This window comes from Triplophysa dalaica, chromosome 8 (genome assembly GCF_015846415.1).
Source record: "Triplophysa dalaica isolate WHDGS20190420 chromosome 8, ASM1584641v1, whole genome shotgun sequence".
Classification (NCBI taxonomy): Eukaryota; Metazoa; Chordata; class Actinopteri; order Cypriniformes; family Nemacheilidae; genus Triplophysa; species Triplophysa dalaica.
In genome coordinates this window covers 1117457-1139076 of record NC_079549.1, presented here as the reverse complement: position 1 = coordinate 1139076, position 21620 = coordinate 1117457, and the positions used below count along the sequence as shown (strand labels likewise).

Below are 21620 nucleotides of genomic sequence, written 5' to 3'. Positions count from 1 at the left end.
GTAATTTCTGTGCAATTTCAGTGCTCCTGTCAAAGCGGTGTATCTGACATTAGAAGAAGTTTAACAATACCCATTCCCTTTAATGTTATAAAATTGAGTAGTTTTGTATGAACAGTTCGTAACGTTGTTAACGCCATGCTCATGCCACTGAGCTAAGGGAAGCCTTTTTTTTGTCTAGGTTAAGTAATTAAAGGTTGTTACTCATCCAGATTTTTTATCGACCATGCATTCCATTATTCTATTGAACTGCTGTGTTTTGTGAGGCTTCGAGGAAATATAATGTTGATTGTCATCAGCATAACAGTGAATGCTAACTCTCTGTCGCTTTATTATATCACCTAGAGGTAGCATGTATAGTGAGAAGAGCAGAGGCCCTAAAACTGAGCCCTGTGGTACACTGTACTGTGACACCTCATTGTTTATTGACACAAATTGAAAACTCATGGGAATGCCAGTGTGAATTATCCAGGATGTTTGTGATCATATCAATGGCTGAATACATGAAGTGTCTTATTCAAATCACACACAACTGACTGAAGGAGCACAAAAAAAAATCAAGCTCAAGGTAACTTAATAATATTTATTCTATAGATTGGTGATGGGAATTGCAATAATAAAAGAACGAACAGGTATAAGGAAGCCCTTCATTGGCTAAGGTCTTCACAGAAAGACAACAAAAGTCTTAAACCTGCAAGAATCCCGGAGTCCTGTGGTGACAATCGATGATGATATTAGTGCTCTGACTTCTTTGGAGTGAAGAATGCATATTCAACCGCCAGCGCTACAGCGAATGCTGCAAAACCCGTCTTAAATCCACGCATGAGCACATCCCGGAAGGTAACTGGGATGCCGAAGCTGCCTGTGAATCTCCAAGCCTCATTCCTGCATAAACACAAACATTGTTCCCTTAGTGTAGCTTTTTCCTTCTTAAAGTCATTCTGTGATTGGCGATAAAGGGGTTTTCAGCCTTTTTAGGTATAAAACCGTTAATCTACATTTTCTAACATGGTCAATTAGCCTCAGCCTTAACATTTGAAATATTTGAAGAGTTTGTTTCCAGCATGAGATAACTGGGTAAAAAATAATCTAAAATCATGTTATCAATTCAAATATCAAAAATGAATGATTATGTTCCAACTGCAGTTTGATTGATATTAATTGGAGTTTTGAAAAGTTTAAATATTTTATCTAATTTTGAAAACAAACTCTTAATTTCGAGTTCAATTGCAAAAATCATGTTTTTTCATTATGCATTCCAATTACTATCAACCAAACTACAGTTGGGATGTTTTATATAATATAATAATAATAATAAAAAAGCTAACTAACACAAACACACAATGACAAAAGCATGATTTTTTTGTACATTTTACAAATGTTGTTATCCGTTTTTGCAAATAAACTCATAATTTTATTTTACCGTGCCCAGGGGTCTCTGAGTCCTCGTCGTGCGAGCCTTTGCTGGGTCATTTCCAGCGGTGTTCCTTCCCATTTCCACACTTTGTAGTCGGGCATGGATAATTTTCCGTGTCCATGATCTCCACCCATGACTGCTGTAGAACACATCACACACAGTTCACACCTAAAACAAAACTTGCCTTACAAAATATGTCCACAGTTTTGTCACGAATTAAACCAATAAAACTCTAGTTTAATCATGGCAAACACAAATTAAGCACATTTTTTAACAGTGACAAACTGAAAATGGTAATCAATATACACAAAAAGGTTTTTCACACATTAACTATAATACAATCATGGTTTATTTTCATAAGGCAAGGCAAGTTTATTTATATAGCACATTTCATACACAAGTGCAATTCAAAGTGCTTTACATAAAATGATGGACAGAAAGAAATAAGTCTCTAGATTTTAAGAAACAATAAAACAGCAATAAAATTGATAAAAAATGTGACTGTATATATAAAAAGAATAAGAGCAAATAAAAATAAATTAGAAATAGAAGTGCAGTTGATGTAAAGCAGCACAGTGCTCAGGTTGTGAATGCACAGCTAAACAAGTGTGTTTTAAATCTGGATTTAAAAGTATCTTCTGTTGGTGAACGTCTGATGTCTTCTGGAAGCAGATTCCAGCTACGGGTGGTGTAATGACTAAACGCTGACTCGCCTTGTTTTGAGTGAACCCTTGTTATCTCTAACTGACTTGATCCTGATGATCTGAGAAGTCTGTTTGGTTTATATTCAATGAGCATATCTGAGATGTATTTAGGTCCAAGACCATTAAGCGATTTATAGACCATTAATAATACTTTGAAGTTGATTCTAAAAGTAACTGGTAACCAGTGTAAGAACCTGAGGATTGGAGTGATATGCTCAGATTTTTGGTTCTGGTCAGAATCCTGGCAGCAGCGTTCTGTATGAGCTGCAGCTGTCTGATGGTCTTTTTGGGAAGACCTGTAAGGAGTCCATGACAGTAATCCACCCTGCTGGTGATGAAAACATGGACTAGTTTCTCTAAATCTTTGCTTGAGACAAAACATCTGATTCTGGCTATGTTTCTGAGATGGTATTAGGCTGATCTGCTTATTGCTTTGACATGACTGCTGAAACTAAGGTCAGACTCCAAAATGACCCCAAGATTTTTTACCTTGCTTTGTGTCTTTAGACCTCTTAAGTCAAGGTATGTGTTTACCTTGTTAGTTTCATCCTTGTTGCCAAAAACAATGACTTCAGTTTTGTTTTTATTTAACTGAAGGAATTTTTGACACATCCAGCTGTTAATTTCATCAATGCATTGGCAAAGAGAGTCAATAGGCCTGTAGTCATTGGGTGAGAGGGCTAGATAGATCGGAGTGTCGTCTGCATAGCTGTGGTAGGCAATTTGGTACTTTTTCATTATTTGGCCAAGTGGGAGCATATACAAATTGAAGAGGAGGGGAGCAAGAATCGAGCCCTGTGTGACACCGCAAGTCATAGGTGTCCAGTCAGATTTATGGTTGCCTATATTCACATAGTAACCTCTCCCTTGAAGGTATGACCCAAACCATTTAAGTACCAATCCAGAAAGCCCTACCCAGCTTTCCAGCCTATTTAGGAGTATGGTGTGATCTACCATGTCAAAAGCAGCACTGAGATCTAGTATGAAGGGATGTAGTTGTTACATGGAGACATTACTGACATGACCCATTCATTTCAATTCATGAATGACTAAAGCGGGGACACAATGAATAAGTTCTGGGAGAATGTCGGAATGTGTGAGAAGTCTTGCAGCACCAGAAGCTCAGAGACAAGAGCAGAGGATGTAACTGGTTATTTTTGTAAACTGTTATGTTAACTGTTTAGTTTAATTGTGTTCCACTGATTTAAGCAGGTGTGGTGTTGTCTGCGTGCTCTATATTACAAACAGACAGAAGTCAGAAACACAAACAGACATGTTCGTAACATTAGACGGTACACAAACAATACATTTACATTTACATTTAGGCATTTGGCAGACGCTTCTATCCAAACTTCCAAAGTGACTTACATTGCTTTATCCTACACATTTTACGTAAGTATTTGCAATCCCCTGGGTTCGAACCAACAACCTTGCGTGGTTAACGCAATGCTCTTAACCCTGAGCTATAGGAAAGCAGGAAATACATTCACTCAGTAGCGAAAAAATACCTTATTCAAATCAAAACATCGTAAATTACACCACTATACTGCGCGATATTGTGTCAGCATGTTGAATTACGACATATTTACCTTTTTGATGCAAAGTGACCTCCAATGCGAACGCGCAAGCCACTGCCGGAAGTTCGAATTCCACTTCCTGCTAGAAAAACGCAGTGAAATAAATGCAAAAGAAAAGGAATAAATACATCGCCGCTAGCAATGGTAGAACTTCTACATGTATTTGATGTGTAAATGTGTGCATTTTCAAATATAATGTATTTAAAGAGTATAAAATTAAAATAACAGTTTTCAATGTGCATACTCTTCTTTTGAAATGTTCTCCGACCTGTTGTCACGTGAGTGTTTGTTTACGCATGCGTAGCAGCCACTTGCTTTAAATCAATGGAAGGAGCGCTGAGAAATGATCGAGATCATGAGGAGTTCAGGAAAACTTCCTTATCTTTTGTAATACTTATACATTATACTTTCCCGAAAGGAGTTAGTACCTGCTGTCCTGTCTGCACAGTAAAACGCGTTTAATAGCGCAACAGAACGTCTCCTCAGGGACGTCAGATGGAGATATTTGGTGCTGTATTATATGTGTAAGTTAGTATTTATATGATGGGTGTAGTAGTGAGGAATCTACAGAGTGTGGTGTCTCTGAGACGCGCGAGACTGAGAGCAGATGTCGAAACACTGAGACTGATCTTCGGTGTCCAGAGGTTTGACATGAGCGTCATATGCGTGGACAACCGCAAGATACAGAGAATAAACAACGTGTACAGGAGACAGAACCAACCCACCGATGTGCTCTCATTCCCTTTCCACGAGGTAATATTACTGATAATGATGCGTCCATCAAAGACACGACTTCATGACATGCGCCGCTGCGCATTGTGCGCTGACCGATCGCGGTGTGACACCGAAATATCGCGAGAGCTACTCTACAACAAAGCTTTGATTTCATAGGCTGATCGGTCTGCGCTCTAACATCTAATGACTTTAATGATCAAGGATTGGTTAAAGATGCAACATATCTTACACAATTGATAATTTTACGGGGTATATTTCACATTCATAAAATGAAATGGTCCTATTCCAAACCAACATTTTCTCATTTCCAAAACGAACTTAATGTTTATTGTAATATTTTACAAATTTTACAACTAATAGAGCAATCGGAGCTTTTAAAATTATAAGCAAATATGCTATTGATTATTAACCCTAATCTTATATTATTTATTTGATTTTCTCTCTCTCTCTCTCTCTCTCTCTCTCTCTCTCTCTTTTGTTATCAGACATTAATCAGACTCTGGCTTATTTGATTTTATATTTATTTAATATAATGTGAATGTTTCTCTTCGTATTCACAATATGGCATTAATAATACAACATATATATAATGTTGTAAACATATCCTCAAAAACATCTATGGCTGTTTGTATCATTTCTCAAGGACCTGAGGCCTGGCAGACTGCCGTACGCACTCCACAGAGACGAGTATAATTTAGGGGACATTTTCTTAGGAGTAGAATATATAATCCAACAGTGTAAAGATACATCTCAGGACCTTCACGAGACCCTTACAGTAAGCATGTCTTGGTTTTCTTAACAGAACCAGCTTCATACCACTATAATTGACATAATTATACAACCGTTTTGTACTCCAACAACAACCTGCTTTTTTTCCCAGCAAAGAACTTAAATGTTTAAAGAAGTATTTGTGTAAAAATCTGTTTCAGATAGATTTATTTATAATGTACAGTTGCACGTTCCGTCTTCTCATGACACAGGTGGTCACAGCACATGGAATCTGCCACTTACTTGGATACAGACATGAAACTGATGAAGAGTGCAATGAGGTAAGAATATTGGAGGAGTATGATTACAAAATGAGACTAAAATCATGCTTTTTATCATGTTATTGTGTAATTGTGTTAGTTAGCTGTATTTTTTGTTATTATGGCTTAAATGAAAACAAACCAACTGCAGGTTGATTGTTAATTGGAATGAACAATAAAAATGTAAATTGGAGAAAAAAAGTCTGTCCTGAAAAATGTGCGCGCATATGCAATAGAACGGAGCACATTTTCCTTGTGTCCACAGATGCTACAGAAGGAAAGTTACATTATCAGAGAGTTCAACCGGATAACAGGCAGCCGACTGGAACCCCTCACAAAGAGATGCACGTAACACACGCACATGATGGCTACTGGAAACATCTAATTAATGTACACTGAAATGAACCAGAACACAGGTGTTTTTCTAAATAAATTTTATTTTAAAATGTGTGTTTAAGGAAGTCATAGACTGAATACTAAGCAGTAAATTAGAGCTTATAGCACTGTTTTAGAGAACATACACACACAGTTTCCACGCTTTCATCCACCTACTTCACATGAACAGAAACATGACAACAAATGAAAAGTGGTTATTGAAAACAAGACGGTACAGTATTAATAAGACACAGAATGATGATGAACAAGGTCCTAAAATAAATAATCTTATCGACCGACATTACACGAAGCTTTCTACACGACAGTTGTGCAATTTCACAATGACTGACGGAAAACGAAGGAGTGCACTGTCTCTGTAGATGTTGGAGAGGCATAAAGAATCATGGAGGGAGATCTTTAAAAAAAGACAAGCTTCATCGATAACAGCGAGCTTGTTAGAGGAACGTTTATAAAACAAGAGTAAAAGAAACAGTCTCATCAGTGAAGTCTGGAATATAAAGCAGAAGCGTTCGCTCTCCTCATCGCTATAGGACAGTCATATAAAAGCCAAATGGCAAAGCAAATATTGCACCACATCTTCAGCTGCATATCAAACAAGAAACAGATGCCCCATAATCCCCATTTCACTCAAACACATACAAGAATAGAGTTCTCTATGCAATAGATCATAAAGAAAATCTAAAAGTTGAAAACAGGTCACCAGAGAATGAGCTTTCTCTGTCTTCATAGATTTCTTAATGCATAAAAGTTTACCAGAGAGAATTTTCAAATCAAAGAAAAACTAAGTGCAACTTCTCATGAGGTTGAAGTTACAGCTTTGTAAGGAACTCAAAATGCTTTCAATATATATTTATATTTATTTTCTCAGCTTTTCCCCATAAACACTTTGTACCTATATGGGCTTCTACGACATGTACCCGTTGAGACTTTAGTTTACACAAGTTTACTTTGACAGGAGAATCAGAGGAGGAACAGGTGTTCTTGGGATGAGTGGTGTGCTGTTACCCACGGCTCACTTCAGCTCTTCATCAGTAGAATGATCGGCATTGTGTGTCTGTGTGTGTGTGAGACTTATAACGGCTGCAGTACGGTTCGGCCAGCGTCTCCTCCTGCCCTCTCCTGTTCAGACAGCTCCTCAAACACATCTCTGTAGAAACACATCAATCATCAAACTCAATGAAGCACTCCTTTACCTCTACAAAACATTTTATGTTTTAAGAGAAGTCATTTTTTCAAGATTCTTCAGCACAGCTGTCAGTCAATGACACGATGACAACTGTATTACACCTGCAGTAGCTTACACGGAAATATATCAATAAACCATAAACAAGAAATGATCTTATCTGAGAAAACTGTATCCGTCTTTAATTTTAAACTTTGTCATTTTGAAAAGAACTTCAATGCTTGAACCATTTCCATAGCGCCACAACCTTTCCTCTATCACACAATTCTACCTAACATCACCTAAATGGTCACCTCTTATTTTGCTGTGTACAGAAGAGCTTTCGTGCTTCTATTGGTCAGAACCTGTTGTTTCTGTTGGGTGATCATCGTCATTGACTGATTGCAAATAAACTGATTCTTGCATGTAAAGGTTTACTGTCATTTATGATTCACCACAACACCATCAGGCTGATCTCGTGTGGTCTGAACCCAACATGACACACAAGTACCAGAACAAGCTGTAATGACAAACCAAAATATAACTGACTTGTGCATGTAAAAGAAGATGTATCCACTCCTGTCACGATCTCTCTGGACGCTGGACTCTTGTGTGCGGGACACATCCAGATCATTGTACGTGAGCCAAGACTGTTTCTTCATGTCATAGACATCACTGATGTAATGTCCTGCACATCAAACACCGATCTTTAAAAACGACTGTCCAGCAAAATCCAAATAAATAAATCTAGTCTGGACAAAAGGTAGATAAATACCTGATGAAGAACTGCTGCCGATGTGACTGACCACGCTGATGAGTCTGAAAGAGTTGAGAAGATCTCCAGTCTACAGAACAAAGCCAGTAAGCATCACCACAACGTGAATAAAAAACATAATGGGTTAAAAGTGAGGATTTTCAGACTCACCTCAGCGTTCTTCTTAAGTTCTTCAGCCTCAGCCTCACTGTACTCCATATCCAGACCATCTTCATTTCCAGAGTCATCATCAGAGCACAGCAGCTCGGGCAGAGAGTTATTAAACTCTACAAGAACACAAACCTTCACGTTAACACACAGCACACCATCATCATTATCATTCATACAGGAGCAGGTGTGTTCAGATTCAGGTCTGACCTTGTAGACTGAGCTCAGTAGCTCTCTTCAGATCATCATCTTCTCTCATCTCTCTCGCCTCCTGTGGTGTTAACACAAGACATAATGTTTCTCCGAATCATCATGTGAAATGAGTCCGAGATGACAAGAATGATGTTCTTACATGTTCCTGCAGGCTCTGGGCGAGGGCCTGCTGCAGTTCCTGCTCCTCACGCTCCTGATCCAAGCTGTACTGCTGAACCCAGTCCAGTTCTCCCTGCACCCCCTCAGGGGTCTGGTTCTCCTTGTTCTCATCCATGGTCAGATCCAGAGACTCCAGAGCATCTGGACATCAGATTCTAGTTATTCAAGTTAATGTCATGCTGTGAATGGTGTCTGAAAACACTACAAGCCTGCGATCATGACAGAATGCTTCACGCACCTGCAGGCTGTTTCTCTCCATCCGGGAGTTCTAAATGATGTGTCAGATCCTGACTGTCAGTGTCTCCAAACCCTGTGTCAGGACTGCTGGTGGGCTCGTCGTCAGGGCACGCGGACATACTGGTGTCCTCACAAGTCATCTCCAGAACAGCCGACAGTATTTCATCATCATTGATGCCGTTAAACTCCGTATGCTCCTCCTGTCCATTGTGCTGCACCTGAGGGGAGAGAGAGAGCGAGAGAAAGAGAGATTTAGTGTAACATCTGAATTAACAGTATGGTGTCAGGAATCAAAGGGACAGTTCACCCAAAAAAGAAAATTCTGTCAACCTTTACTCAGTTTGTTCCAATCCTGTATAAATGTCTTTGTTCCGCTAAACACAAAGGATTATATTTGGAAGAATGTTGGTAACGGAGCAGATCTCACCCCCATGGACTCCCATAGTATTTATTTTCCCTACCATGACAGTAAACTGCTCGGTTTACTGACATTCTTCTAAAAATCATCCTTAGTGTTTAGCATAACAAAGACATTTATCAAGGTTTGGAACAATCTGAGGGCGAGTTAATGACTGTAATTTCATTTTTAGGTGAAATATCACTAAGAGATCTCACCTCTTCGGTCCGGTCATCTTCCGATTGTTGTTTGCGAGCAACTTTTCTGACGAGTTCCTCCTCACTATCAGAGTCACATAACACAGCGCCCGAGTTCTCCGGCTTCTGAGAACCCTTCCTGTAAACCAGCACAACAAATGAGTACCTAACCCCAGTGAAAGTATGCTAGCATTCACATCAGAGCACTGTTCTCACTAGGGATGAGTCACGAATATTCAATTCGTTTTTTAATTAAAGAATTTCTAATAGTGTGTGCCATCTAAAAAAAAAAAAAAAATGCTGTGTTTTCACGTGTAACATGTTCATGTAACCAAAGTGTGGCGCTGCCAATGACGACGCACCTTAAACCTATAGGCGATCAATCAAGAGACAGTAGAGCAAAACATTTTCTCACTACAATTGTTAACGAAGTTACGCACACTGTAGACCTGCATGGCATAACGGAAAGGATAAAATGAGATGGTGTCAAAAATGTGTTCTGTGTGGGGTCCTTTAATAAAATGAATGAGAATAAAGTGCAGTGCAAACTCTGCAATGCAATGCTGGCTTATTATGGATCAACAACTACGATGCACAATCATCTGAGGGCGAAGCACCCAGCAGGTCCATCCACAGGTCAGCAATTAGATGCTAGTTTTATGCTCAGAACAACCAATCTGGACGCCAGACGGGCGGAGCAAATAACGGCTTTAATTACCAAGATGATAGCTAAGAGTATGCTTCCGATCAGCTTTGTCAAAGGAGAGGGCTTTAACAATCTTATGGAGTTTGTACAGCCCGAGTTTACTGTTCGTTTAGAAAAACGATCACTGCCAGACTAGAGAAACTTTTCATGACAATAGAAACTGAAGCCTTTTGAGCTGTCAATTCATGAAATCGTTCCGGACTGTTAATAAATGCCGTCATTCGGTTAATATATTTTAACTTGTTTTAAGTCTGGTCTAAAATCTTTATGGCTTTAATATATTTTCCTTGATCAATCACAGTTTTTTTTAGTTGGTATAAATGTGTATACTCATATTTTACAAGGAAATGTCCTAGCATTATGAGCAGTTGATGCTGATCGACGTACTGTTAAATAAGTGCCGTCATTCGGTTGTTAATATATACATTTTTCAGCACGTTATCGTAATGTATGGCTTGATGTAAGATTGCCTATTCCATAATAAATAAAGCAGTTTGCCGTCACGGATTTAAAGCTGAAATGGTCTCTCTCTCTCCGTTTGTGTGTAATACTGTAAATGCGTCCATATGGGGGAGGGGTGCGAATTTCGAATAATTCAAATATTATTTTTGCTTTAAATGCCCATCCCTAGTTCTCACCGTAGTGTGGAAGAGTTGACCGACTGTGACATCTTCAGTGTCCTGGAGCTGAAAGAAAAGAGCAGTACACTAAAATATAGCTACAAGCAGCAACAGAACAACTGCAAACACCGGTGGCATAAACTGTGAGTGACTACATGTGAAAACTACTCTAATAAGCATTTGTTTATCATTATGCAAACAGGTGATGACATCAACATGTCTTAAAAAAAATCATGTTTCATCCTATTGGCTGAGCCGCTGATGAGTGAGTGAGTGTGTGCGAGAGTCTTACAGCATGCTCTGTGCGCTCCAGCCGAGGCTGAGAGGAGGCCGTGTGGTGTCTGTACAGTGGGACTGCAGCGTGAGATATTTAGGGATAAGGACCTGTTGGCCCAGCTTGCTGTTCAAAGACAGCTGAGTGTTATAACTGTAGCGTTTCAGATGAAGAATCAAAACCCTGCAGAGACAACAAACATACATTTACACCTGCGCTTCTGAACTCAAGACATTACTTGATCAAGGAAGTTTCTCCAACCTGGGAAGTCTGCTGAATTTATGAGACACGGTCGCTGATTTTCCAGTGCACTTTTCACATGAATATTCTATCTCCTCCATCTACAGAGAGTAAGAGACTAGTTCATACAAACTGAGCTACTAAAGCTTGTGAAGTGAATCACAGATCACCGGTGTGTGATGTCTCCCTCACCCTGAAGAAGAGATCCAGAGAATCCTGTATGGACCTCATAGGCAGCGTTTTCCTTTTGCGAGGAAGGTCGATGGAAAGATCATTGAACTGTTCACGCTTCATCACCACCTCTCCACAGCTGTTCAGCACAAAAACAAGAGCATTTCATGATAACGATATAAAGTCAGAAAACACTCCCCTAATACTACATTGACGTGGCATGTCTCCCTGCGTCCCTGTAAACTCACCTCCTACAAGTTATGGTGTGCTGCACCTCAAACTCCATGTTGACCGTGACGGGGCAGGTGTAGATCCGCGAGGTATCCACCTCATCTGTCAAGCGTGCGTTCTGGGGCTCCTCCCATACTGACGGCTCATTCTTCCAGCTCTTATTGATCTTCTCCACATCCTCCTTCAGCTGATCCAGACACTGACTCAGAAACTCATGGGCATCCTGAACAAAGACATATGCTTGGAAGGTGCATCAGGGGTGTTATCGGCACAAAACAGAGAAGTCATCTCACTTACATTCTGCATATATCCTGAGAAACGCTCAGCTGTGGAGGAAATAGCATTCTTCACTCGCCGCAAAAGATCTTTCTTCACTTCTGGAGAAGAGCTGTCTTTCTTAGCCAGCAGGTGAGCAAAACGCCTTCACAAGGAAACAAAGTACAACCAAATGATTGAACAGCTTCACCGAGACGACACACTCCTCATGATGTTTAGTAATGAAAACACGAAAACTGTGACATCTTAAATTACACAGTATTTGCAGTTAGCAGTACCTCAGAAGGGCATTGATGGGCAGTCTCTTCCATGTATTGCCCTGCTTCAGCAGATCGTTTGAGAATGAAGGCAGGCTAAAAAGCGACTGAAGAATGGCGTTCATGTAACATGTATTCCCAAGGTTGGAGAACCTATGTTTTGTACAACCAAACTATAAATACATGAAACTGTCATACAGACATATAAAAGTTTGTGATTTATAAAGCACTAACCCTTGCAGTGGAGGCTGTGGCTGAGCCAGCATGGACAGCCGTGGTTTATTCCAACCACCGTAATCCTGCGTTGGACGCACCTTTTTAAAAGGAGTTGAGTGATTGGGTAAGATCAGGCTTCTCTTGGCAGAAGGACACAGGCCTGTACTGCTGGACCTGTACGTTAAAAACAGTTGAATAGAGCATTGAATGCAGCTTTCGTAGACCAATGACCATCACTGTTTATCATCAAATACAATGTAAACTATGGGTGACCCAGAATAGTTGACGATTCCATAAGAGGAACCCCATTTGAATACCAATCTCACAGTCGAATCTTTGCAGAGGTGTTATACAATGGGCATCATGCCATTTTGGTTATATGGGTAGCGCGTAGCAGACGGGCATGCACTGTGCCGCTAAAAATATTATTCATGATTAAAAGAAATTGAACATTTTTAGGGTTGTGTACCTAAACCCCCTACGCATGAAGCGTGAAATGATGTGTGCACAGTTTCCAAACATTTATAACTTGTGATATGAATCAACACTTTGTCCGTAAATGCACGTGGATCGTTACTTGGACTGAACTTTACGCTGCATGATACAAAAAAATTACAAAATGAATATAACCAAAGTCACAGCACATAGCAAAAACACCACAGACTTTTGGAACTTGACATTATCTGCACTGAAATCAAGCGTGCGTGTCATGGGGACAGAGAAGAGTGCACAGGGAAAAAAAGGTGAAAGGGACTCATCCTTAACATGCCAGTGTTTCCATTACCTTAGGGGAGTGCCCCGCCTCTCCAACGGCAGCGCCCCCCCGTCCCCTTTGAAGGTCAAATTCATTTTATTTTCTATATAACCTCAGATCATAAGAGAAGTCAATTAAGGTTACCTTTCCTATATAACATGTCTATATCAAACTGAAAAGCATTATGTTATTTATCTTATTTACACGGTGGCTTGTTATTTCTGTTTCTACATGGTCGTGCGTTTACAATTCTCCTCTGCTCTCCCTATCGAGTTCCACCCTGATGCGCGCATGCGCATACACATACATAAACAGATAAGCAAATTCCCATCAGCGGACAGAGAGCGAGTGTCGGAAAATATGTTGAAATGCAGATCAAAATATTCGCGTTTAATCGTTCCCAGGGTGGTGAAAATGGCAGCATTCACTTTCCTGCTCCGAGATTAAGTTCAGAAAACATACGTGATGTTTAGGGAACATGTCCATTCAATTTATTATTTGTAACTTATGATTTGAATATAATATATTCCCCATGCATTCAGACATTTTACCTAAACACATTTATTTTGCACATTGTGATTTGAATCTGGCTTATTACATTTATTTATAAAGGTATATTCTGTTTTAAAAAAATATGATTATTTTTTGTGTACCAATATTGCGCTGTATGCATGTGCGCATACGATTCGACTATAGGCAAGACACCCCTACTGTAAACACTCCTATACAGTTAAAGTCCCAGTGAACTGAAATTCACATTGTGTTGTGAGTGAAATGGAATGGAATATAGAGCGATAGAAAGAGGCGATTAAGTGATCACCACTTTAGAGTAAAATCGACTGATTTTCTTTTAAATAAAGATTACATCGATCAAAAAAGAACACCTCTGGTTTTAAAACTGTGTCTACATACATGGCACGTCACCTTTCAAGCGTATTAGTGTACAATCATTGTACCAAGCAACATAAGCCTCAGATGTGTCACAAATATTGTTTATTTGTTTACTCATTCAGTTTACTCTTCATGATATATTTTGATGTGGCAATGAAAATGTTACAGCAGTGGTTGTGTAGGAAACAGATGTTGAGGAAAGTACCTAAAAAAAATAAGCAACATGAATCCAGAAGATCTTTACCTGTCCGGAAATGAATGGGTTTGTGTGTAGTCTTTAGTTCCTGATCTACTCCCATAAAAGGATGTAGGCTGGAGAGGAGCAGATATGTGTGGAGCTGAGGAAATCAAATCAAACACATGTGTCAGAGCCGAGAAGGAAGGGTCTTGAGATAAAAGGTGACCAACCACTAACCTGCAGCCCGGTTCTCCTCTGCCTGCTTCAGCTTTTCTTTGCAGTTCTGAAGGAACTTTCTGGATGTGTCTGTGACGGCCTTGTTGTTACTGAACAAAGAACAAATGAGAATACCATTAACTTGAATTATCCGAAGCAGACTTCTAAACCAAGAGTGAAGTCAGAGTTCTGTACCTCGAGGAGTCGTTCTCTTTGGGATAGTCTTCAGTCATGTCACCATCAGAGTTCATGAGTCTTTTCCGCTTTTCACCCCTAATGAACAGCAACACATCAGAAACTAAATCTAAAACTGATGTTTACCAGTGTACAGAAACAGCCAGAAAACAAATCACACCAATTTTATATTGGAGAAAGTTAACAATATACGGACACACTAAAGAGACTTTAGGTGCTGTTAATGACACATGCACTAACCTAATCTCCGAAAGTCCATTGCGACCGGGTGTGGAAGTCACTCGACTGGGGCTCCCAAGAGGCTTTCGGGGTGTGCTGTCCTCTCTGTTGTCCACACTCGAACGTCTTGGGGTGGTCTGAAATGAAAAACAGCACGTTAGCACACAATATTTTATAGATGTGTTCCTGAGGCTATTTTGTTTGAGAATTTATGGGACCTGTGACGGAGAGAGGCCAGTGTCATTCTGTGATGTGCGATTCCCAAGCACCAATCCAAAACTGGCACTTCCCTGGTTAGTCTTTAAAGCTAAAAAGATGAAAGGGAAAAACAACGTATGTGACATGTGAACAAGAACAGACGGCGCTGTAACAAGAAAAAAAACACTCTACCATACCGGTTTGTTTACTATGCTTCATTGTTTCAAAATATTCCTTCATTTTTTTCTCAACCAATGTTGGGAGTTTTTCCAAAAAGACAACACATTCCTTCAGTGTTATAGTCACGCGGTGCGCGCTGGGCGACGAAGACCACAAAACCTTCACACTGGGATTCAGCTGTTCAGAAATGAGCATTGTTAAAACACAACGCAAGTCTCCAAGAAACAAAAAGAAAAGAGCAAAGAAAGACATCCTTACCTGAAAGGTTTTCGTAGGACCGCCGCTGTTAAATTTCAACAACAGATTGGTCTTGTTGTCTCTCTCGTGGATTTCAAAGACCCCTTCTTTCCATTTGCTGGTCCCTAACTCGCCGGACTTGATACGGATGTGGACCGGACCGCCGCTGGTCAGCTTTGGGGCTGCGACAGCCATGAATGAATGAAGCTCGAGACACAGCTGATGGTAAACAGATGAGGCCGGTAATCTTCAACAAACACACAAAGACGAGGTTTAGAGACAAAAACACAACTATTGAACTTTATGAACACAACTTAATAATATGATTTAACAGTTAATAACATAAAAACGAGAGCACAAGGCGAACAATAACTTAATTACACGACTCTAAACATGTTGCAGTCTATTAGCTCAGAAAAGACAAACTTGTGTCACTCTATACCTAACTAACAGCACAGTCATGTATCAAAACAACACGTGTCACGTTCATTTACACGCTTTTTAAACACACGAACACACGCACTAACATGAACGGAAGCCTAAAGTAAACAGAGTTCACGCGCGCATTAAATGAATCAGCTTGTCTCGCGTGCGCGGACACCTCGCGGTATCTCACGCATTCACACCGTTAACTTAAAAGAGAGACGCAGTTTATGGCTAAATCGCGCGTTTATTTGTACAATATTTACACGCTCCAAACAGAGACGCGCGTTACCTACACACAGCTAATTAACTAGCATTAGCAGCTCGGGCCGTTTGACAGGCTCGGTTCAGCTAACGTAACTGAACATTCTGATGGAATGTTGTCAAATTTACCTCAGAAACAACAGACCATTTACCTGCGGAAGTAGAATTCCTGCGAAATACGCGAAGAATCGTTATATGCTCTCAGTGTGGTCCAGTGTCAGTGTGTGAGTTTTGCCGGGTATGATGTTTTCTGCGCTCGAGCCCCACGAGCGGTCGATGATGGCGGGAATGTGAATTCGGAACGGAAATGGGAGGCGAGAAGCTGCGAATGAAGTCACGCGAGATTTTTGTGTGTGGCAGGTTAGCGTCGTGTCCAAATTTAAATGCCTTATTGTAGATAATATGTTATGTTCTATAAATCTCGTGTACTTTTGCTACATTCCTTAAATATAAAAGTGGATTTGGCTGGAGTTAATGTAATGCTAATGGGTTTATTTTACTTTTTATTGTTTTACACTTTTACACATTTACTTCTGTAATGCAGAATTTATTGACCATTAGCCGTAGCCCACACTGAAAAGCAGACATGATTTGTTTTAGTCCACATCATCTTAGAGCTCATGAACCGCTTTCACTGGGTCACTTTCTTGCTCCGCTGATTGGTTGCTGACAGGACTGCGTCACCCGCGTGATCATTGGGGCGGAAGTGGACTGCTTTATCCTCACGTAACAGTGTTGCGTTTGTTCAGGGTTTTCTTATTTTTGATCAGTGAGAGACAAGGTCCCGTTAACACCACACGGGTAAGTGATATTATTCTTCCTTAAGACAGTAACTACACGAGGAGTCCGTGATCACAGGTGTAGTGTGTTGCCGCGCACTGGGTCAAAGTGTTTTGATGGTCGTACACATCGACCCGTTTCAGCGTTCACCATCATCTTTTCTTCGAACAAAATACAGCTTTAATTATAACTGTTGATCACATGTCTCTTCGCTACTGTCATAGTAACAGAGTAACTGAGGTGAGGACTGTAATGGCCCTCTGCTGATGTGGCCTTTGCTCGCTCTCTGACATATTTAACCACGTGTGCTGAACGTGAATTTATTAGTGTTTACTTTTATCAAATCAAATCCCTTTATTAGTGTTTACTTGAAGTACGTGATACACAAAAAATCACACATTTCCTATTTCTTCATTCTAATCTTAACCTAAAAATGTGACGTTGTGAAGAATAAGATAATGTAACTTGATAAAGGGTCATAAACAGTGTCTGAGATGCTTACTGGTCAGGTACTATAGTGTAGATAGTAATAGATAATGTTTAGTAGCATCCCTCCAAATACATTTTCAATTATTATCCCTCAAATGTTCTTTGTTTCTTGGGATACATTTGTATTTGTGCTTGTTGAATATTCATGTTACTGTGGGGCTTTATCCAATGAGAAGACACAGTTTCTGAATTATTCATAACACGGTGATTAAAAGAAAACACTTAAAAAACAGTTCTTTGGCTGAAGATGCTGTTGAATGTGTATTTATTTTCGAGTAGATTTCCAGAGAAATGGCCATGAGTTGATGCTGATGTCATGCGTGATGTGATGTGCAGGCGTGTGATGTGACTTGACAGCAGCAGATGAAGGATCTGGTGTGTCATGTCGGAGATTTCTTCAGCGAGCGATGGAGTTTCAGTGCGACGGGGTCCTTACGTCAGCATGATCACCAACCTCACCGTAAACCTGCTGATCCGCGCTGCCGTGCTCTTCACGGTGGGCGTCGTCTTAGCGCTGGTGCTCAACCTGTTACAGGTGCAGCGTAACGTCACTCTCTTCCCTCCTGATGTCATCAGCAGCATCTTCTCATCCGCCTGGTGGGTCCCACCCTGCTGTGGAACGGCCGCAGGTACACAAACACAATGACTGCGTGTTAAAGATCCATCCTGTGAGGAGTTTGATTGAAAGCGCTTGCTGTGGTTTGTTCAGCCTTGATAGGTTTGCTGTACCCGTGTATGGACAGTCATCTGGGAGAGCGGCACAAGCTGAAGAGGGAGTGGTCCAATGTCATGCGCTGTGTGGCCGTCTTCGTGGGCATAAATCACGCCAGTGCTGTATCCTTCCATCTCGTTCACTTCTTCTCTGAAGACAAGCTCACACAACACAACCTTTGCTTTGATTTTGGTGTCGCAGACAGATTTCCGAGGTCTATGACGAAACATCTGGATCACAGTCAGAAAAGTTAGCCAACCTGCTATAGTAAGATTCCCGACATGTCAGTCACTCAGACTTGGCAAGTCGATTTTGAGAAGGAAAGTTTTGTTTTAAAAACTCTTTTATATCAAGCACACACAGGTTCACTTGATCTCTCCGTCAGTCATCCTGACTGTCTTCAGATTAGTTGTGACATGTGACAGAATAAAGATTTGTGGTCTTTAACATTTTTGCTGTCAGAAGGTGGATTTTGCGAATAACGTGCAGCTGTCGTTGACACTGGCCGCTCTATCTGTGGGTCTGTGGTGGACGTTTGATCGATCTCGCAGCGGGTTTCTACTGGGAGTCATCATCACCATACTGGCCACACTGGTCACACAGCTGCTGGTTTACAACGGCGTGTTTCAGTGAGCATCTCTGATAATCTCCTTTATTGAACACACGTGTGCATGTCCATGTTTCATCATGTGTTCTTTTATGTATGTGTGCAGATACACCTCGCCTGACTTCCTGTACATTCGCTCATGGCTGCCGTGTATCTTCTTTGCCGGGGTGATAACTGTGGGGAATATCGGACGACAGCTGGCCCTGGTAAACTCTCATAAACACTCGCAGTGCATTTGCTCTTTAGAGCAAATGTTTGTTGATGCATTTCTCTTTTTTTCGCAGTATGAGCACAAAGTCACCCAGGAGAAAATTCATCAGGATTAACCGAATGAAATAAAGCGCTGTGATCCTCTGAGGGTTCGAGGACGGATCAGTGCTATGATGTATTCTGACTCCCTGGCATATGAGTGTTTCTGTGACGCCAGGGTCATTAACACATGCTGGCGTACTGTCTGCAACGCTATTGGCTGTGGTGAAGTGCCAACCTGACTGTGATTGGTTGAACTGAATAGGCAGACTCCGGTGTGTGTAGCCAATAAGACTGAATGTTTACACACGTCACAGACAGAAGAAACATTTTTAGGTGTTTTGGACTTCATTATTTACCGTGGAGGCCGATCGGTGTTTATTGTGTGCTTGCATGTTGCTCTCATAGGACATCGATGCAATACGCTGATTAGCCTTTGCAGAAACGCATGAAGTCAAACGCACCTATTCTCTTCACACACACTTTTTTACTGTTTTTCTATTTGATCTTCCAGCTGTTTTATCTGTTCTATTTACACCAAAAACTACTTCAGTGAAGCAGGGGGTGTATATAACACATAATCACATTTCTCATATTCACCACCAGAGGGCGTCAGAGCACAATACACACGGGGATTGATGCATGCAACAGATACTCAGCCTGCTGCTGTGATCAGAAGAAAAAATGAAACAAGTATTTATTTATGCTTTTATGAATACTTGAATCCTTAATAACAGGATTATAGGGATAGTTCACCCAAAACTCTGTTTCTTCCTTATTCAGAACACAACAGTAGATATTTTGAAGAATGTCAATAATCAAACAACATTGAACCCCATTGACTTCCTTTGTATAAACACAAAATCACTGAGACATTTCTCTAAATATCTTCTGGTGTGTGTTTCACATGCAGAGCAGATTAACAACCACATGACGGAGAATAAATGACAGAATAATTTATATTTTTGTGTGAACTGTCCCTTTAAGATTATTTTTACCTATAGCTATAACATCTTGCTTCTATTAGAATCACCTTTGATAAAAACATTTGCATTTCAGAGTTAAAATTAAATGGATTTGGACTCACATTCCATTGAGTTTTACTGAAGCCTTAATGAAACTGAAAGCTCAGAGAGACACGGTCTGTTCAATGACCTCACATACATTAAGGGAAATTATTTCTGTCTTATCTTGCTTGTTTTATTTCATGTTTTTTTTTTATATTGAGAAAAGTTTTATTAAGTGTTACAATGAGTTATTCTACAGAAACTGAATGTGAATCTCTTCATTGTGGTTTACATTTCAGCACATTTACTGCTTTTGAAGGTTGATGTTACATTTGCATTATTAAAAGATTGATTACATTACTATTATAACCATTAGACTCTTTCTCTGAAAGTATACGGTAGTACTGTATGTCTTGAAGTACTGTTTATAATATCATATAGTTTATATTATAGTTTTAATATAGTGTTATTACTTAGAGTTTATAGTATATTTTATATATTTTCTTTGAATGCATGTAAATTGGTTCACAGGGGTGTGTGTGCGTGTGTGAGATTTACAGGCTGATGTTCTGCCTTCCATCACTTCTGTGTGTGTGTGGTCCTGTGTCAGCATCATCACTCTCTCCCGAAATATATCTCACATTCATGTTAAACACACACTACAGAGGTTAATGTTGATCTGCTCCAGTTAATCCATTATATCCACCAGCAGAGAGTGTGAAGAATGTGTCAAGCGCTGGATTTATTCTCAAACACCTGTGAGACGTCCTCTCTCTCATCCTGATCCTGGATTCACATTTTCACATTCTGTTTTAGTTTGCCAACATGGTAAGTGTATTGGATTGTTTCTTGGAATAAATAAATACAGTTTTGTCATAAAATCAGGCATTAAATGACACACCAGAATAGGATGAATATTCTGTTAAACTGATGGTTTTGTTTAAAAATCACTCTGTATTAATAAAGAGTTTTATTTTTAAACTATTTGGAAAAGCTTTTCATAAAACAACCTTCTACTGTTTTGATGCTGGTTTGACCAGCTGTGGACAAGCACAAACCAGCATCAAAACATACCAAACCAGCATACTCTGTTTTTTTTAACAGGGAGAAGACATTTATTGACATTGAGGTACATATACCATATATTGATTTGATAAGAACATATAGTTTGCATAGCGTGAAAGCTTCTTTCTCAAATACAGTTGTGTTCAAAATTATTCAACCCCCACTGAAATTGATTGTTTTGGTCAGTTTGACATTGATTATGATCATTCAGTCATCCTGCTTACAATTAAATCAAAGAGGCACGTGTAGGTCAGACAAATATAACATAACATTTATAATGAAATAACCACAAATGTCTTTTCTGAGCTCACATCATTATCAGTTTTATTCAACCCCCAAGTGACATTCAATCTTAGTACTTAGTACAACATCCTTTTACAGTTATAACAGCTTTTAAACGTGAAGTATAGCTTGACACAAGTGTCTTGCAGCGATCTACGGGTATCTTCGCCCATTCATCATGGGCAAAAACCTCCAGTTCAGTCACATTCTTAGGCTTGCGCACTGCAACTGCTTTCTTTAAGTCCCACCAGAGGTTCTCAATCGGATTTAAGTCTGGTGACTGCGATGGCCACTTCAAAATGTTCCAGCCTTTAATCTGCAACCATCCTCTAGTGGACTTGGAGGTATGCTTGGGATCATTGTCCTCTTGAAAGGTCAAACGTCTTCCAAGCCTCAGGTTTGTGACGGACTGCATCACATTGTCATCCAATATCTCCTGGTACTGAAGAGAATTCATGGTACCTTGCACACGCTGAAGCTTCCCAGTACCTGCAGAAGCAAAACAGCCCCAAAGCATGATTGACCCCCCGCCATGCTTCACA

General features: G+C 40.1%; 4 protein-coding genes across 7 annotated transcripts; 2 read left to right on the top strand and 2 right to left on the bottom strand.

Annotated features, from left to right (window-relative positions):
• Positions 1 to 566: 566 nt before the first annotated feature.
• ndufb3 (NADH:ubiquinone oxidoreductase subunit B3) lies at positions 567 to 3777 on the bottom strand. Of its 2 annotated transcripts, none has more exons than XM_056754450.1 (3): positions 3708 to 3777; positions 1421 to 1553; positions 567 to 882 (listed from the first exon to the last, which is right to left on the bottom strand). In XM_056754450.1, exons 2-3 carry the CDS (start codon positions 1546 to 1548, stop codon positions 732 to 734), a joined length of 279 nt encoding a protein of 92 aa, XP_056610428.1. In that variant the 5' UTR covers positions 1549 to 1553; positions 3708 to 3777; the 3' UTR covers positions 567 to 731. The 2 variants fall into 2 exon arrangements, with proteins under 2 accessions (XP_056610428.1, XP_056610429.1); XM_056754451.1 differs by having other exon boundaries at positions 1421 to 1550; positions 3708 to 3761.
• Positions 3778 to 3985: 208 nt separating this feature from the next.
• ybey (ybeY metalloendoribonuclease) lies at positions 3986 to 6921 on the top strand. Of its 2 annotated transcripts, none has more exons than XM_056754449.1 (5): positions 3986 to 4448; positions 5074 to 5205; positions 5411 to 5479; positions 5724 to 5802; positions 6810 to 6921. In XM_056754449.1, coding segments are annotated over exons 1-5 (495 nt in total). In that variant the 5' UTR covers positions 3986 to 4235; the 3' UTR covers positions 6812 to 6921. The 2 variants fall into 2 exon arrangements, 1 of the variants encoding a protein (XP_056610427.1); XR_008907288.1 differs by having other exon boundaries at positions 3988 to 4448; positions 5724 to 5874; positions 6810 to 6917.
• On the bottom strand, positions 5876 to 16189 carry usp37 (ubiquitin specific peptidase 37). Its single transcript, XM_056754446.1, has 24 exons — positions 16040 to 16189; positions 15222 to 15447; positions 14981 to 15140; positions 14804 to 14892; positions 14607 to 14722; positions 14367 to 14444; positions 14193 to 14281; positions 14022 to 14115; positions 12151 to 12306; positions 11938 to 12069; positions 11681 to 11804; positions 11401 to 11606; positions 11174 to 11291; positions 11003 to 11082; positions 10760 to 10924; positions 10486 to 10533; positions 9163 to 9280; positions 8549 to 8765; positions 8291 to 8451; positions 8149 to 8209; positions 7942 to 8057; positions 7792 to 7861; positions 7566 to 7704; positions 5876 to 7001 (listed from the first exon to the last, which is right to left on the bottom strand). Exons 2-24 carry the CDS (start codon positions 15393 to 15395, stop codon positions 6926 to 6928), a joined length of 2787 nt encoding a protein of 928 aa, XP_056610424.1. The 5' UTR covers positions 15396 to 15447; positions 16040 to 16189; the 3' UTR covers positions 5876 to 6925.
• Positions 16190 to 16546: 357 nt separating this feature from the next.
• Positions 16547 to 20100, top strand: insig2 (insulin induced gene 2). Of its 2 annotated transcripts, none has more exons than XM_056754447.1 (6): positions 16547 to 16688; positions 17493 to 17785; positions 17866 to 17990; positions 18331 to 18497; positions 18582 to 18681; positions 18760 to 20100. In XM_056754447.1, exons 2-6 carry the CDS (start codon positions 17539 to 17541, stop codon positions 18799 to 18801), a joined length of 681 nt encoding a protein of 226 aa, XP_056610425.1. In that variant the 5' UTR covers positions 16547 to 16688; positions 17493 to 17538; the 3' UTR covers positions 18802 to 20100. The 2 variants fall into 2 exon arrangements, with proteins under 2 accessions (XP_056610425.1, XP_056610426.1); XM_056754448.1 differs by having other exon boundaries at positions 16565 to 16688; positions 17436 to 17785.
• The last annotated feature ends 1520 nt before the right edge of the window (positions 20101 to 21620 follow it).